Here is a 16,105-nt window from a genome sequence, read left to right on the forward strand (position 1 = left end):
GAAATACATCTCTTCCAAAAACCTGTTGCTGAAGGACTTGAAAGACTCCAGCTCAGTTGTTCAGGTTGCTTCTTATTCATCAGCTTGTCCATCTCAACATAAATTGCTGTAGTAAAGAAAAACAATGTCACAAGTACCTCAAGGGCTGATAGTGCTGCCTCCAAACACGATGCCTATGAATTTTGTTGACAGAAAGCCTTCCAAAGATGAGACTGTATTCTCCATTGATGAGACTACAGTAGACTCACAAAATAATTTAGAAAAGTTCAGAATTTATTAGCTTACATACTAGAATACTTCCTTTACTTCACAAGCACCTTAAAATGAAGAAGGATTACATAATTGTACTGCAGTATGTTGGACACTTTGTTCATAAACTTAAAAAGAGAATCAGCAATTCTTCTAGCTGAATTTTTCCATTTTATAATTCAAGAAATAGTGAAGACCGTTTCATTCTGATCAGTTCTAGGGGGTACGCAGTGAAGAATGTGAACTTGCTCTAGGCCATGGCTTCAGAAACAGCTCTGGGGAAATCTCCTTTTATCTTCAGAAGCTTTTAGGAGAGGTTTAAGGAGAGACTTTTCCTTTGGAAAAACACATTGCTGGGTTTTTACTTGAAAGTGTTTTTTAAACTGAAGTTTAATATATATGACCTGAAACAAGTCTCCTTTGCTCACTGAGAGAAAATCATTCTTGGGAGATGGTCAAAGAGCTATCAGAGACCCCAAAACTACAACACCTACAAGCATTTCTGAAAGTATTATTCATTTATAATCTTGAAGAAAGATAGGGAGCCGTCTTTAGAAAAGAGCCTGGATCACTTAATCCTCTCCTTTCTCCTGAGAGGATGGCCAGGGGAAGGTGATCAGTGGGCATTTTTTCTTCTTCTCCTTCCCTGTTGCTATTTGCCCAGAGGAACTGCCACCCCTCCACCCCAATCCAGAAACAAGCACATATTTAACTTGTTAGATTCCTGTTCTAAGAACAACAACAAAAAAATCTCAGAACCAGAGAAGAGACAACTCGCATGGATTTTTTTCGCTAATCTTCTAAAAGTCTTCAAAGGCAAATCTGGAGGTGGCATACAACTCATGAATCACTGGAGAGTGTTTCCCAATGGGTGAACTTAAGCCTGAGCTCAGACCTTAAAAGCAAGCACAGTTCCAGCTGGTAAGAGACTAGGATATGCCCCATATGCACAACACTATGTAAAAGATGGGGAAAAAGGTTTTAAACAAATGTAAACACTTAACAGTTCTATGCAAAAGAGACAGGATCTCTAACGGTGAAATCTTGAACAACAGAGCAGTCAAGATTGATAAAGAAAGAGGAAGAAAATTAGCTTTTGCTTTAATGGAGATGTAAATGGAAGATCTGGAGTAAAAACAATGGGACTTCAGCTCACAGATTAAAACATCTACAATTCGAAAACCATCTTGGAGAACTGTGGATCATTTCTGCATGTCCCAGTAATAGAAACAAAGAATAGCACAAAGAGCCACTGAGACAAAACCAGGTTATCTAACATCTCATCCAAGTCATGGATCGCAACCAGCTCAGGGATTAGTGAATACAGGCCACTCTGATTTTGAATAAATCAGTAAGAGCCTAGACACAGGATGATTTCCCTGAACGTTACCAGTTGTTAACATCCATCTCATCATCTTGATCTCTGAGACGAGGGGAGTCTGTCTCTCTCAAGAGAGTCTAACAGTTTGCTAGCAGTGTTCGGTAAATATTGTAAGATCCTCAGAATGAAGATAAGTACAAAAACATAACACTAGTTCTGCCACCATCTGTCATCCCCTTTACTGCTGTTAATGTTTTGTTGCCACTTGTACTTCATTATTCTACAAAGTTATCCCATATAACACTTAAATCTTCTAGTCCTGATGACTAAAACCAGACTGGATAAGAATCAAAACAATTTGAAGCTGAATCATTACCTTCTCACTCTCATCAGTTCCTCTTAATGCACTAATCCTCAACCTATCTGCCAGTTATGAACCAACTTCACTGAGCTTCTGCCTTTTATTCACCTCCACAGGGGAAAATACAGAGCTCAGGCACATTTTGAAAGGAGTTCTCAGACATGAGAACTAGACAACTCTTTATTGCTAGCTTAAAAATTGTGCTTCATAAATTTCAGCTACCACACTCTTTTCAACTGAGAAGCAATGAGGGGGGAGCAAACTGTAGACTTACCCTTTATGAAATACTTCGAATTTAATTCCTTTGGACCGAATTGCTCGTCGGAAACCTCTGTGATTTCGGTTGATGTTCAACTTAAACAACTGGTTATATTCTACAGTCAAGATATAGAAAAATGAAGCTGTGAAAGTCAAACTATATGGAATGCTCTACAACATTCATGTACTCAGACCTCTGTTTATCTCAGTTCGGCCTGAAAGACACTTCACATCCATATGAACCTCCTCCTCAGGAGGTTATTTCAGTCATTAACAAGTTAGTGTCTTTGTGCAACAGTTTATCTCTGTCATCCCCACTTTACAGGGACAGAAACCAAACTGCAGAAAAAGAAGTCATCATGAGGAGGTGACAGCAAGTTACTGGAGAGCCAAAACTGGAGAATCTAGGTCTTTCGGCAATTAAACAGAGCGTCTGTGGCTAAGGAAAAGGTGCAAAATAATAAGGAAAAAGCATAGGAAGGTTGGAATGACTGGGAAGGGGTGTTTTGATAATGTAACTAATACTGTTTTAACACCAGTTTCACGAATGAGCGTGACAAGAGCTATGCCACAGGATACCTTTGTGTCAGAAAGTCTCACAACATTGTACAACTACAGTTCGAAGATTTATCTGCTGTGCTACCCAGGAACACTCATCTCTGCTTGCCAGCATGGGAACCCAAAACATTACAGTTAAGTGGCTGCTCAGCAAGATCAAGTTATTGGAAGACTTGGAACACAGCTCTCAGTATCAGAGCTTCAGGACTTCTACTCTTAACAGAAAATATATATAAACTCAAAAGAGAGAGATATATATAGAGATATATATATCTCGAGATAAATTCACAACTAGTAATTTGGATACTGAATTCAAAGTTGTTTTGATACTAGATGGCTGCTTTCTGCAAGAATTGAAAAAAATAATATAGCAATAAACCAAACTCAGAGTGCAAGATGATTAATTCTAGAATGCATGATGAGTCTAATACCGGTATTCAATGGCTAGGTACAAAGGGATATTTTTCAAAATGTACAAAGAAAGTATGTTAGTTGGTTTCAAGACACATTGTCTTTAAAAAAAAAAAAAAAAAATCTATTTCTGCAATGATGCTTTGTCAGGTTTAGAAATGTTAGCTGATTAGCAAAAATAATGAAAGAATTAGCAATCTCACAAGACAAAATCTGACTCAAGAAGATCTGATCCATGGAAATGTTAAAATCAGTAATTTAACTTATTTAATAAAGAAAATTTATTTATCTGACCCATCTCCTAGCAGGGTTGACAGCAACAGCTGGAGCATGACTGGTAACTCGATGATTTCACTACTCGTAACACAATAACTACCACCAATATTGGGATGAGGGTGAAGAAACTGCCAACACAGCTGGACTTCACCCTCCAACAAGCCCTTTCATAAGGAAGAAGAAAAAAGGTGGTGGGAGGCCCTCCGGCCTGATTCACAGTATGATACTAGCCTGTACTCTCCAGTCATTCCTAAGGTGCAATGTTTTTCCCTCCGTCCCAGAAAAAGTACTAACCTGGAGAATTGTTATTGTTAATTACAGGTGTTTTACTCTTTTGAGGTTGCTCCTATTAAGAGAGACACACATTACATAAAAGCATCAGATATTGTTTCAAAATACAGACTAGTAACTGTTTTTATTACCAGCTCTTTTTTATACCTATACAAAAACCATGAGGTTTAGAGGGTTATCTGCATGATAAGAAGAGTCATGGTACATTCAAGACTAAAATATTTGGATTTCATTGTGGTAACGAGTATAATACTAGATAAAGAATAAGCCAAAACATTACATTAAATATAAGAGCCACAGATAAGCTACATGGTCACACTCAATTCAATCCAATCATCATAAAGTTACTGACTGCAGCTATTAAACTACATGATAAACTGTGCACGTTCCACGACACAGTAATTCTGTTCCTTCTGCATTAGTTAGAATAATAAGCTACACAAGGAATTCATCACAAATCATTCAGGGAATTGCCCTACTATTATTTTGCCTGACAATCAATCTGCCACCAAAATGAATTAACTTTTAACCTAAAGCGGAGTACAAACGAAATCTCTGGGGACTGAACAAGGACAACGTGACCTAATTATTGCAGCTACTTTGCAAAACTGATTTCAGCTATGAAGGAGAAAGGTGATGTATTTGACTATTGGCTAGGCAGTAGAGATCTGCCTTTTTTTTAAACAAAGAAAAATAGATTAAAAGCAACTACGCTGATTCTTACTTATTCCCCAGAAAATTACTCATACAGACCAATTCCGTTTTCAGCCACCCTAATGGGGGACAGACGGACTCCTCCATTAAGGCCTCACGTAACTCAAGCCTAAACACAAATCTGATCTGACCATCATCAATTTCCCACAGGTAATTGAATTTATTTTAGTGGAATTGCTGCAAAATTCATTAGGAGGTAAAAATCTAGGCTCAGCACTCTCACAGGGCTAAGTATTAGTCCTGTAAGAGCAAAGACTGGTTTTGTCCTACAGAGAAAGCAGAAGCCCCAGCACTCCTACTGATCATAAGACTAGACAGCCCTCTTTAGAAGCCTGTCTAGCTCAATGGTTTCAGTATTTTTCAGACCAGAGACTGCTTTTAAAGGTGAGGGGAACAGGATGACACTGGGAAGTTTCAAGGAAAGAAGCAATATATATATGTATACATAATTTTTTATATACATACACATGAGTATTAATTAGTAAGGCCAAGAAACCCGTATGGCCTAAGTCCCTTCTCCAGATATGCACATATATATTTGCCAATTAAATCACCAGGAGTCACGTGCATTTATTTGATGACAAAGATTAACCTTTTCAGTCCATTTCTATAATTATAAGAGATATCCAAAAGCAATGCCTTTAAAAGTTTGTTTTCCTAAAGGAATGGGAGGGAGGGAGGTCTCCCTCTAATTCCTTTAAGAAAGGAATTATTCCTTTAAGAAAGGAATTAGAGGGAGATCACATCTAAGGCGGCCCCTCTCCCCTACAGACAACTTTGCATGCCCTTGTGTTTGGTTGAAGTTACCAGTGTGTTTGCGCCCCTAAAAGAAATTAACTTCTACAAATTTTGCAAACACTGGAAACAGTCTGGTTAGTGCCTTCAGGGGGTAAAGGTGGGCATGGCTTAGCCCTGTGAATGCTGTTTAGCAGTAAGCTGGTGGTCAGCCAGCCAGAGAACATGCAAGCCAGAAGCAGACACCACACCGCTAAGTGTAAGGTGTGGAGAACATCAGAAGAAAGGTGCAGCAAAGCTCAAATCTGCAGGAAACAGATTCAGCAGTTCTGTTTCTCAGAAAGAGTTTCTGTTTGAAAAATAAATTCAGGTGGTATGCCTAGAAGTGTTTTCCCTTTCTAGAAGAAAACCTACACTTCCTCCTTGAAGCCCTCACAAGCTAATACAGTGGCAAAGGGTCACAGAGTGAGGAACAGAAGAGCCAGGACACACACTCACCGCACTGGGGTACTGAAATTCAAACTTCACAAATGCATCCAAATCTCTTGGTGAAACACCTGAATGAGACAACAACCAGCCAATCCAAACAGCCAATACAGATATTTTCATTTCATCTGTAATGTTGGGGAGGATTTTCAAGAGCACCTAACTGATTTTCAGTAGGACACGACCTGTCTCTTGATAACTGAAAAACCCATCCATCAAACCAAAATCCACAGAAAGCTGGCATCCAAAGGAAACCATCTACTTTTCTTAACGCTGCCATTAGTCCTGCGACAGTCTAGCGCAGATGGTTTACAAGCTCCCAGAAACCAGGGACTAAAAGCAGGAACGTTGGCAGGAGCAACGCCTGTCTACTGAAGGGTCAATACACATTAAGGTGGTGCAGAGTTAAGGCAGGCACTCATAACAAAACAGGAGATTAACATAAAACTTAAAACTATGACCCAGTTATGAGTGAACCCAGGACAACTTAAGAGTTCTTCCCTCTGTCCAGATGGAACCCAGATTCTCTCTATTCTTCCAGGTTGTTTGTTTTTTTAAATACTGTTTAAAGGGTTTTTGGGGGCTTGAGCCTGAAATCTGTTATTTTGTTTTAACGAGTACTGGCTACAAAGGTCTTGAAGTGGTCCTCAAGGTAGAAAAATCTCATTCCCCACTACCTTTTTTACCTAACTTAGAGGAAAACACCCACATGCCCTTTTGAGTACATACCTGGCGGAGCTGGTAGGTTTATTCCCCTGACAATAAGAAGGTGCATTTCTGTACTGTTGAGCTCAGAAAATATCCTATGAAAAAATAAAGACCAAAAAAGCATATTCATCCCAGTAGCCCACCACCACCTGATCCACTGTCAGACCAGGATGCCACCGGTATTTGTCAGACCTTTTTCAATAGTGCACTCCTACATAGATCATATCCATAAATTACAAAAGAGCAAGGAAAGAGCGCAAAGAGATAAACACATCTCTGAGGTATAGTGAAAAATGCCACGAACAAAGCCCAAAGGCAACAGGATTGAGGGAGAAATACATAGGAAGGAAGAGTGGCTAAAGTAGAAGAATATAAGACATGAAGCTGGAGATATTTTGAAAACAAAAGAACCCAGAGGAGAAGTTAGAGAACAACTTCTTTGTGTATAAGTTTTTGAAAGTGTCCTTTCAGGAATGCAGAGCTTAACCCTAGGTGCCACCTGAGTTTGCTGAAGCCCACAATTCCCTAAACAAGAGCTAGAAACCAGAAAACTCATTCCAGCCTGCCCGAGAAATCCCTTTGTTTTTCCACACCTTATCATTTTAAAGGTTCTTTCCTCAAAGTGATGGCTTGGAGGATCCATTCCTTGCGCTCGTGCAAGCTGTAAGATGTCCATGTCCTTTTTACAACCTTGTGCCAGTTTCTCAAACCTATAGAAAAGGCAAACGCACAATAGAAAAGATACACACACCCTGGAACATCAAACAGAGCATTCTGCCAGATACAGGCCAGAGAGTAAGCCTCAGACCAGAGGCCCGAGAGCAACTTGGAGATGCAGGCCTCACAGTTACTGACCCTTTCACATAATGAGAAGCTTACCAACCTAAACCCCCTTCATCTTTAGGGGGGCCAGGCAGACTCAGGCCTGAAATGACCACGTTGTGGAATGATTAACAGCAGGCAGCGGGTCTTACCGAGTCGTTTCTGCTACATTTCCCAGATGCATGAATTGCTTGGAATACTGCAAACACCTCTGTCAACGGAAACAAAACCAAACAAATACAGATGCACTCAGTGATCCTTACACACAGATTCACAGAATCGTATAGGTTGGAAAAGACCTGTAAGATCATCGAGTCCAACCGTAAATTCATGACTAGCAGAGAGTTTTGAGGTTGATGACAACCTAATTTAAGAAAAGCCAAGAGTTTTCCCAAGTCACCCAAAACCATCCACCCCCCGCCCCCACAGTCCTTTAAGCCCAAAGCTGAGCACAGCATTTGTTTGAGCTGTTCTGCCCTATTACTTTTTAATCACTTAATTTCTAGATACAAGGTTCACCCAAGAGCTAGTCTTAATCATTCGGGTGCTATTTTCAAACTTGAGTACTCATATTTAATAGTGATAATTTGATAGTCCCAAGCCTCCAAGCACACCCTCTGACTTCAACTAGCAGAGAATCCAACTCTGAAAATTTTCCATGTTAGGGCACGCAAAATCAAAAGTATTTTAAAAGAAAAACAAAAGACCCCACAGAAACAGTGATGGGACTGTAGTATTAATAAAACCCAGAAAAATGTAAAAAAAAACCCAAAACATTTCTAAAAAAAAAAAGATAAAACAGTCACCTCATGTTGGTCCTTCAGCAATTTTATCAGCTGTGCATATACTTCATCTGCTTTCTGAGACAGTCTGACATCTTCATGGTGTATGAAGATAAAATCACCCTCATCATCTGTAGGGGGCGATGGCAGCTGCAACACAAGAACACCGCATTTCAGAGCCCTCATAGAAAAAGATGAAGTATACAAAAAGCAGTCAGAATGTATGGAAAGGTCAGTGAAAGGAGATGGGTTGTTCTTCTTCTCAATGCAATCCCAACCCAACCACGACTTATACCGCTGCCTGATGACTGCTTAAGTCTTAAAACCCTGCACAATGTCTTACAGGCCTAGTTCCCTGATTATTCAGGTCAGGAGAGCTATTACAGTGCAGTTTGGTTTCCCCATCTACCCAAATACCAAGAGAAACCAGGGTATCACATGCACCTGATCCTCATCCCAAAATGGAGTTAGGACACAGCTAAGAGATGTACTCACACCCTAAGCCCAGGGAACACTTCCAAGCTGCATGGTTTAGGTGTGCCATTGTAAATCAAGGAGCAAATGGTTCATGGAGACTAAATTTTTTCAAAATCTGGCACATTTGAGGAGCAGCAGAGGAAACAAAATGAAACAAAAACGAAAACAAAAATATAGGGGAATTTCAGGGCTCAGTATCCAGATTTGTCACTTAAGCAAACTAACTTAATTTGTGTCAAGAAATATTTATTAAATCATTCACTGTTTGAAGTAAGCACTTAGATGTCCAAGAATATTAAATAAAGGAGAATACTAACAGTCCTACTAACCTTGGAAATATCAACAAGTTTGCCACATTTTGCTTGCTCAATCTTTAGGTCAAAGCTCTTAGCTGTTCTGAGATACATCTTAGCCTGTTCAAGGTTATTTTCCTTCTTTGCTTTGATGGCTGCCTTCATGTATTGCTTCTTTCTGGTCTCCAGAAATTCCAGCTGTTCCTTAGCTGAAAAACAGTTGTATAAAAACCCTCACTCATCTGACACTGCCGTGCCCCTGAAACAAGTTCATCACGTTCCATTTATAGCCAGAGAAAGGTCAGTAAAAGTACAGATATCAAATAAGGACATTTCCTTACTGCACCTAATTGTTTCTTGGCCAGTTTCAGTTTCAAGTTTCAGAAAAAGAAACAAACTTCCTTCTATCATGGCATTCTTCATCAAAAAGCCTCGTAGCACTTCACAAGTGTCACAATAGTAATTACAGCCCCTTATTTGCAGGCAGGAGACAGACTCCAGTACAGCTGACTGGTCCAAAGCAGAAGCTGAATTCAAACTTTCAGCTTGACATGTTAACTTCTAAAAGACAGTGAATATTACGAGCATCTTCTGTACTCATTTCCTCCTTCTCCCCTGATCTGTCAGAAAAAAACCCAGATGAATCAATGTGCAGGCACATTCAGATGTATCACCTCTGCTTATTTGTAATTCCTTGCCATCTTAATTTCTTATTCATTCTTGGGTCTCCTCTTTCCCTCCCAAAACAGTAAGGACAACCACACAAGTCAGAAAAGATTGCTTTACATTGTACCAGGTCAGTGCATCCTGCCTCTTCTTATGCCTCACTTAGGAAGTGGTACAGCATGAGCTGATTACAGCCATTTCGAAAGATACTCATATTGTATTCACCACTGCACTCTACTCGTGATTACACAAGCTAAACAGCACTTGCAAGAGGTGCCTGTCTCAGCAAATATACCAATGACTCTCACACCATGTTCACTGCTGTCAGATGACAATCAACTTATTCCCATCCTTGCAAAAGAGCCCACTGTCCTGCTGCTGTGAGCAATTTGCCCAATCAGCCAAAACCAAACTAATTAGACAAGGTAGCTAGCCGAGATTCCACCGAGACAAAACCCACAGTGTGCTCTGTGAGGCTGGGACACAGAGCACAGGTATTTGCAAAAAAAATCTGTGGAGAATGGACTGAGCAAAGCCATTAATCCAACTGATCTTGACTCCTTGATTTTCCTGGTATAGACCTTAAGCACAACTGCTCAACTCCACTCCCATACCTCCCTACACTTTGTGCTCTCCAACAAGAAAAAGACAGTTTTTTTACAGTTGATTGATCAGCTACGGGCAGCTGTATGCTGCACTTCATAATTCTAGGGGGCAGGAGGTAACATTTGGATCACAGAATGCATTTTGGCTAGTGAAATATAGCTTTACAATAGTGAAGTACTGGCATTTTGTTGTGAAAATCATGCCAGTATGAAGCTGTCCGGGTTTTTGTTGCACCTATTGGTCTTATTTTAAAATACTTGAAATACCCAGGAGAGACTACTGTAACACCAGAGACCAGGTATTATCAATTCCTTCACAGCACAAGCCTAGGGCAATTCACTTGAGATTAATGTCAGCTAAAATTGCAACAAACAAAACTCCTGAGGATTCATAGATTTTCAAAGCCAAAATGGACAACCACTATGTTTTAGAGGTCTTTATAAAACAAGTCACGGAATTTTCCAGAGAGAAGAGTTATGAGCTAATCACAGTGCCACTGTGAAATGCCTTTGCACGCTGCAAAAGAACTTGCATCAGCCAGCTAGGCAGTTCTGCTTTGTCCTGAGGGAACTACCCAGGGCACAATGGAAGAAGGATGCAATTACAGCCAAGGCATGACAAGAGAATCAGTGAGAGCCTGAACACTGCTGGTGTGTGCCCAAATCACACCGTGAGGTGGTGGCTGTCCCTTAATATCTGTACAATTAATCTTGTACAGACAACTGTTTAGTGACCTCAGCAATAGGAGGACTAGAGATTGATGAACTGCTGCCTATATGCCAGTTTGAGATCCTTGGATGAAGCACTAGGCAGAAACCACTGTTTGATGTAGGAAGCTGCATTAGATCAATGAATAATTCACACTGGCAAGCCATCCACATCAATGAGAGTATATGTAGAGTTCAACTGTGAGCAGAGTTAAACATTATGAATCAATACACTTGTTACATCAAAATTAATTAAAAACCCAATCACCCTTATAATTACACATGCCGCCTCTGTGAAATAAAGCTGCATGGCTGGTCTGGATCTGCCCTCCAGCAGACACATATATTGAGGCTCCTGTCAGAGAAAGTCTATGCTACACATTCACTGACTCATATCTAAAACGTAATGAGAAGAAGTCTTTACCAAGGTATTAAACTAAACTAGTGCAAACGACTTGCACATGGATCACTGGGAATGATGCTCCTTTCACCTTACCAGCTGGAGGGAGATGATCCATTGAATCTGCCTTGTCCAGAGTGGAGGGTGATGTAGCCTGTTTCACATGCTCAGGAGAGCTCTCCTCCTCAGCTACAGCAGATGGCACTGTAATTGGCTTAACAACTTGAGTCGGCTTTCCAGGCAGCTGAGCAGGCTTCTTGGCAACTGGGGCCTGTGTCAGAGGTTCATTCTAGCATAACAAAAAGAATTTCGTATTAAATGCATAAAACCTATTCTGGAGTTGAGGACAGCATCCCAAGCATCAACAACCATGGTTATCACTCTATCAGCCTTCTGGTATCACTTTTGAGGGGAGCATAACATTCCAGACAGCAAATTTTAACTTCTGGGGGTTTATGAGCCATGCCACACCAGTAGGTAGTTGACCTATGCAAGCATCAAACCTCCACTATAGAAGGGACAAAAGGAATGTTCAACAAGGCAGTGATTTCAAAAAAAGCAGATGTATGCAGAAGAACCATCATCCAGGAATTCTCTCCATTAAAAGCTACCACAGCTGAAAGCACAAACCATCAGCAACCAAAGGTAGAGAGATAAAGAAATCAAACCAAAGCCTAAAGGCTGGTGCTGCCTGACAAAAAGCAGTAAGTGTTGAACATCCTGGGAAAGCACAAACATAGGAGCTACTGGGATGCAGGATGAAAGTACAGATTTAAGTACGTTAGAACAATGTAAAGGAGTAGCCAGGATCTGAAGTATTTGCTTTGAAAATAAAACCCACATACAAGACAATTATGAAAGAGCCCAACTCTGGACTCATAGACTCTGTAGGTACTGACTGTAATAACATCTCATATCTCTCTCTCTCTCTCCTACTCTGTAATGCAAACTGAAATGACTCCTGAGATCCTGTACTCTTCAGAATTCTGGGAAATTTATTTCATCTCAGTACCCCTGCCTGACTGGAAATCCAATGGCCTCATCTCTGCATACCACAAGAGACAGCATTTTAACTTTTACACATCCTACTAAGAAATACTAACCTCCTCCTCTTCATCATTCTCCTCCGTGTTTGCCAGCTTGTTGGCGCTTTCCAGAACAGCAGCTATTGTGCTGTCACCATCCATTGCTGCAACACCAGGAAGAGGAGGAAATCCTGAGGAGGAAAGGAACACAGAAGTAAAGAGTTGCATAGGACCTATGTTCTGTCTTTTGTATTTCTTCTTTTCTGTGAAGCTATTTCTATCCAAGTACCCATTAGCTAATATATTTCAGAATTCAGTGAGGCCAACAGACTGAGGCCAAGGCCACAAAGCCTTGCTAGATAAAGTCTGAGTGGTGAGCTTAAGATCAGATCTCTCACAGATATACAGGCTTAAAGGGATGACACTAAAGTGATGCAATAACAGAGCACAGTTTTCTAAGTTGAACAACTGGCAGCCAGCCAAGGAGCCTCACAACCTCAAGACTTTGGTAACATAGATGCCCCCAGAAGCAGCAAAGAATTTAGTCTCTCTCCTTTGCACAAAAGGACAGCGGATTGTACAAAAAGTTGCTGGCTCCTTTTTCCCCCTCTCACTGCTGCCTCACCTTAGTTGGTACACAGGCCAGCAGAAAATCAGTGCTAACCCATAGAGTAATAAACAGTACATCGCCGACATCTGGATAACACACTAAGTCTCTGCTGAAAATCTACTGCAATGCAGAGGTTGCAAAATAAGGCAGAATCACAGTAGTTAAATGTGAAGTATATGAAGAACAATCCTTTTCATTGTTATTGTTTTAGGGATGGGAGGAAGGCTTGATGATGGAACTCTCACTTCCACACTACCAGTTCAGTGTCAGCTTCAAACAACAGAGACCCAGAGCCACTACTATAAAATGTCTGTTAATAAGATTTATCTCATTAATATGTAGCAAGTATTCTTTTTGCCAGTCTCATTAGAAGTGCCAAGAAATAATGACTAAACTGCTCCTAAACCTAGAGATGGCTGCTACAGGGACAGAACAAGTTTGAGGTACACAGGCAGGCATAACACAGAATCCTATGCTGCTGCCCCTGCGTGACATTTGATCCATTACTCAGCAGCATTTCTGTCTCCAAGGAGGTCAAGGCTGGTACTTATCATCATCCAGATGCAATGAAATGCACTGCCAGTCCATTATAATCTCATTGCTGGTTTCAGCGACTGCCTGATGGTTGTCTTCAATGTAAATCATATGGCCTCTAAATGATGGCTGAAAAACATGCAGCTAACGTGTAAGGAAGTTGAGGAGTTATCCATATTTTCAGAGGTGTAAATATGGAGTACCTCACTCTTACAGAAACTGGTATTTGCCAAGAAATGGATCACATTCTAGAACAAGGGATGCTAAACTGCTTTTCAGGGACAGCTTCAAAGCAGGGAACCTTCAAAGCAGTACGTGATCTGACAGAGCTGGCACTGCCTACTTTACTACTACCACAGTGCTTGCCATCGCCACATATGACAGTGACAAAAGTGCCATAAGGTCCGTGTCCCTTTTCTAACTTTAAAAAAAAAAAATCTAGGCACCACTTTGCAGTGCTAATGTATCTTTTCAGAAGAACACATCAGGCACAAGATAAAAGGAATGATGCTTCCTAAGGAAGAAACAGTATCATGCAAACCAGAGGTGGAACATTCATAGATGGCCTTGCCCAAACTTTCACAGACACAGCGCTATACATTCTGAAGAAGATAAAAGGACACAGAGTGTCTCAAGAAGCAGGTTCAGTTTCTGCCTCTGTTACTGTCTCAGCATAACCACGGGCATGATTTGCTTCATCTCTGTAGACTACTTTTACTAGCCATGAGAGCTGCAGTACTGATCTGACCTGTCAGGTGTTGCAATACAGAGTTCCAAGGCTCCTGCTGGGAATCAATAGAATGGGGGACATCAGGCAAATTTTTTCAGTTTCAAAAATCTCCTTCCAGTAAACCAAGAAGCCACTATATCCCAAATTTACTCTTTCCTCTAGGAGGGCCAGCACAGAGGACAGATAAGTAACACTTTCAGCACCTGCCCACGGTTAAGTTGTTTAACTTTTCAAAAAGCACCAGTTTTAAGTTCTGATGCTGTTAAACAGGCAGTCAACGGTCAGGAATATCCACCAGTGTGAAAGTTTGGGAGCATATTAATAAGCAGTTCCACAATACTATCAAACAGCAAGGCCAGCCTACACACTGAGAAAAAGGCAGAGCTGTTCCACAGGATGAGGAGGCAATATCTGCACATCTCCTTCAGAGCCCAGTAGATATACAAAAGTTGGTATTAGGACATTTTATATTCACACTTACCAGGAGGAACAGGTAGCTCAGAAAAATTCACTTTTCTTCCTGCTTTATGGGCTCTTATGGCATCTTGGTATTGCTGTAATCAAAGGCACTCCGTAAGACATAAATTGGAGTTGACTATAAATTAGCAATCATCTGTATTTAACCAGCATAAATATTGCAGAATACACAGTATTTTGCTATAATATGTGCATTGTCTCTATTTCTTCTTTCCTCCAAATGCTTTACAGCTTCCCTACTGGAGCTCTTTTCAAACAGAAGGACAATACACAAATTATTTCAGCCTTGAAAAAGTCTTCAGCAGGAGAACTAATTCAAATGGCTTTGCTGGATGCAAGCAGCTTGCTACACTTTTTGTTTTACCTTGGCTATCCTCTCGTGCATCCTGCCTTTCCGATCATCCCCACTTGCTTTAGCCTGTGCTGCTGCTGACTTGTACTTCTCAAGCCTTTGCTGCAACGCTTCCAGCACTGTTTTTGGCTGCTGCAGGGAAGCTTGAAATAAGACAGACAATGAAATGCCATATGATTCAGATTTCAAAACATGAGCTGCCTTTTTGTCTCTGCAGAAGGTAAGGAAGGGGAGGAAAAACATCATTACGAAGTCTTATTATGAATACAATTATTCTAAAGAAAGTTTATTAACTTTTACTTCCATTACTGATCCAGAACAAAAGTACAGATGGGATCAGCAGCAAACACTATTCAGGAACATTAGCTAGATTTACTCGATCCCGCTGCAGTTCAGTGCAATAGGACAGACCTTAAAGCACCTTCCAGCCATGCTATTTTTATGGCTTGCTAGAGAAATCCAAAAGTCCTACCTGAAGCTTCTTGGGTATGAGGTTCAGGTGTTGTAAGATCCTGGGAACTTCCCACTGGAGCCGGTACCTTTTGCTTGGATGCATCTTGTATGTTTCCTAGGCTCTCAAGATCTGCAAAGCAAGGAAAGCAGGAAGTTTCACAGCATGTTCCATTAACAGCAAGTCAACCCGTGTTACTCAGAAAACCATCAATTTGATCACATCATCTTCCTGAAAGCTTTTTGGCTTCAAAACAGTATCTGCATGGCTAGATAAGCCTAAGGTTCCCATTTTTCAGAGAAAATGCTTTATAATAGAAAATCTCAAATGCTGGTTTAATTTAGGTTAGTGCTGCTTGAGGGAAAAAAAAAAAGTAAAACCAGTTCAAGTATTCTAAGAATTCTCTCCCCAAAATATAACTTGGTATCTTGGCAGATGGAAAGAGTGAACAAGATTGCTAATTGACTAAAATATCCTAGTAACAAAAGACGTGCTGAAAAAGGGAAGCAAGTAATACCATCTATTCAAACACCCAAGTTTCTGGCATTGTATAACAGTGGTTATTTCAGAAAACTACAAAAATATCCGCTGCAAAAATCTTGCACTTTTTAAGGCAAGATTATATCATGGGTGAAGTTTCTCTCTAATGCCATTTGGTGATCAGTTTATAACTTAAGGAGTCATAGATCTCATGATTTATTGAAATAAAGTAATCTGTCATTTAGTTTCTTAGAATAAAATAATCTACTAAAGTATATTGTTTAAAACACTGAGTTGCACAGACCAAATATTAATTGCTGGTGGT

The 16,105-nt window shown here is 40.4% G+C and overlaps 1 protein-coding gene across 4 annotated transcripts in view; it reads right to left on the reverse strand.

Annotated features, from left to right (window-relative positions):
- Positions 1-16,105, reverse strand: part of CC2D1B (coiled-coil and C2 domain containing 1B) — a 35,889-nt gene that overhangs the window by 5,549 nt on the left and 14,235 nt on the right. For 3 of the 4 annotated variants that reach the window (XM_075508771.1, XM_075508773.1, XM_075508772.1), the window contains exons 10-22: positions 15,322-15,432; positions 14,862-14,992; positions 14,502-14,574; positions 12,225-12,337; positions 11,218-11,410; positions 8,779-8,951; positions 7,997-8,122; positions 7,343-7,401; positions 6,962-7,078; positions 6,390-6,463; positions 5,673-5,731; positions 3,729-3,780; positions 2,206-2,305 (exon numbers count right to left, since the gene is read on the reverse strand). In XM_075508771.1, the coding sequence (XP_075364886.1) occupies positions 2,206-2,305; positions 3,729-3,780; positions 5,673-5,731; positions 6,390-6,463; positions 6,962-7,078; positions 7,343-7,401; positions 7,997-8,122; positions 8,779-8,951; positions 11,218-11,410; positions 12,225-12,337; positions 14,502-14,574; positions 14,862-14,992; positions 15,322-15,432 (1,381 nt within the window). The remainder of the gene's footprint in view (positions 1-2,205; positions 2,306-3,728; positions 3,781-5,672; positions 5,732-6,389; positions 6,464-6,961; positions 7,079-7,342; positions 7,402-7,996; positions 8,123-8,778; positions 8,952-11,217; positions 11,411-12,224; positions 12,338-14,501; positions 14,575-14,861; positions 14,993-15,321; positions 15,433-16,105) is intronic. The other variant, XM_075508774.1, reaches the window with a different exon arrangement.

The sequence above is a fragment of the Mycteria americana genome, chromosome 7 (genome assembly GCF_035582795.1).
Source record: "Mycteria americana isolate JAX WOST 10 ecotype Jacksonville Zoo and Gardens chromosome 7, USCA_MyAme_1.0, whole genome shotgun sequence".
Classification (NCBI taxonomy): Eukaryota; Metazoa; Chordata; class Aves; order Ciconiiformes; family Ciconiidae; genus Mycteria; species Mycteria americana.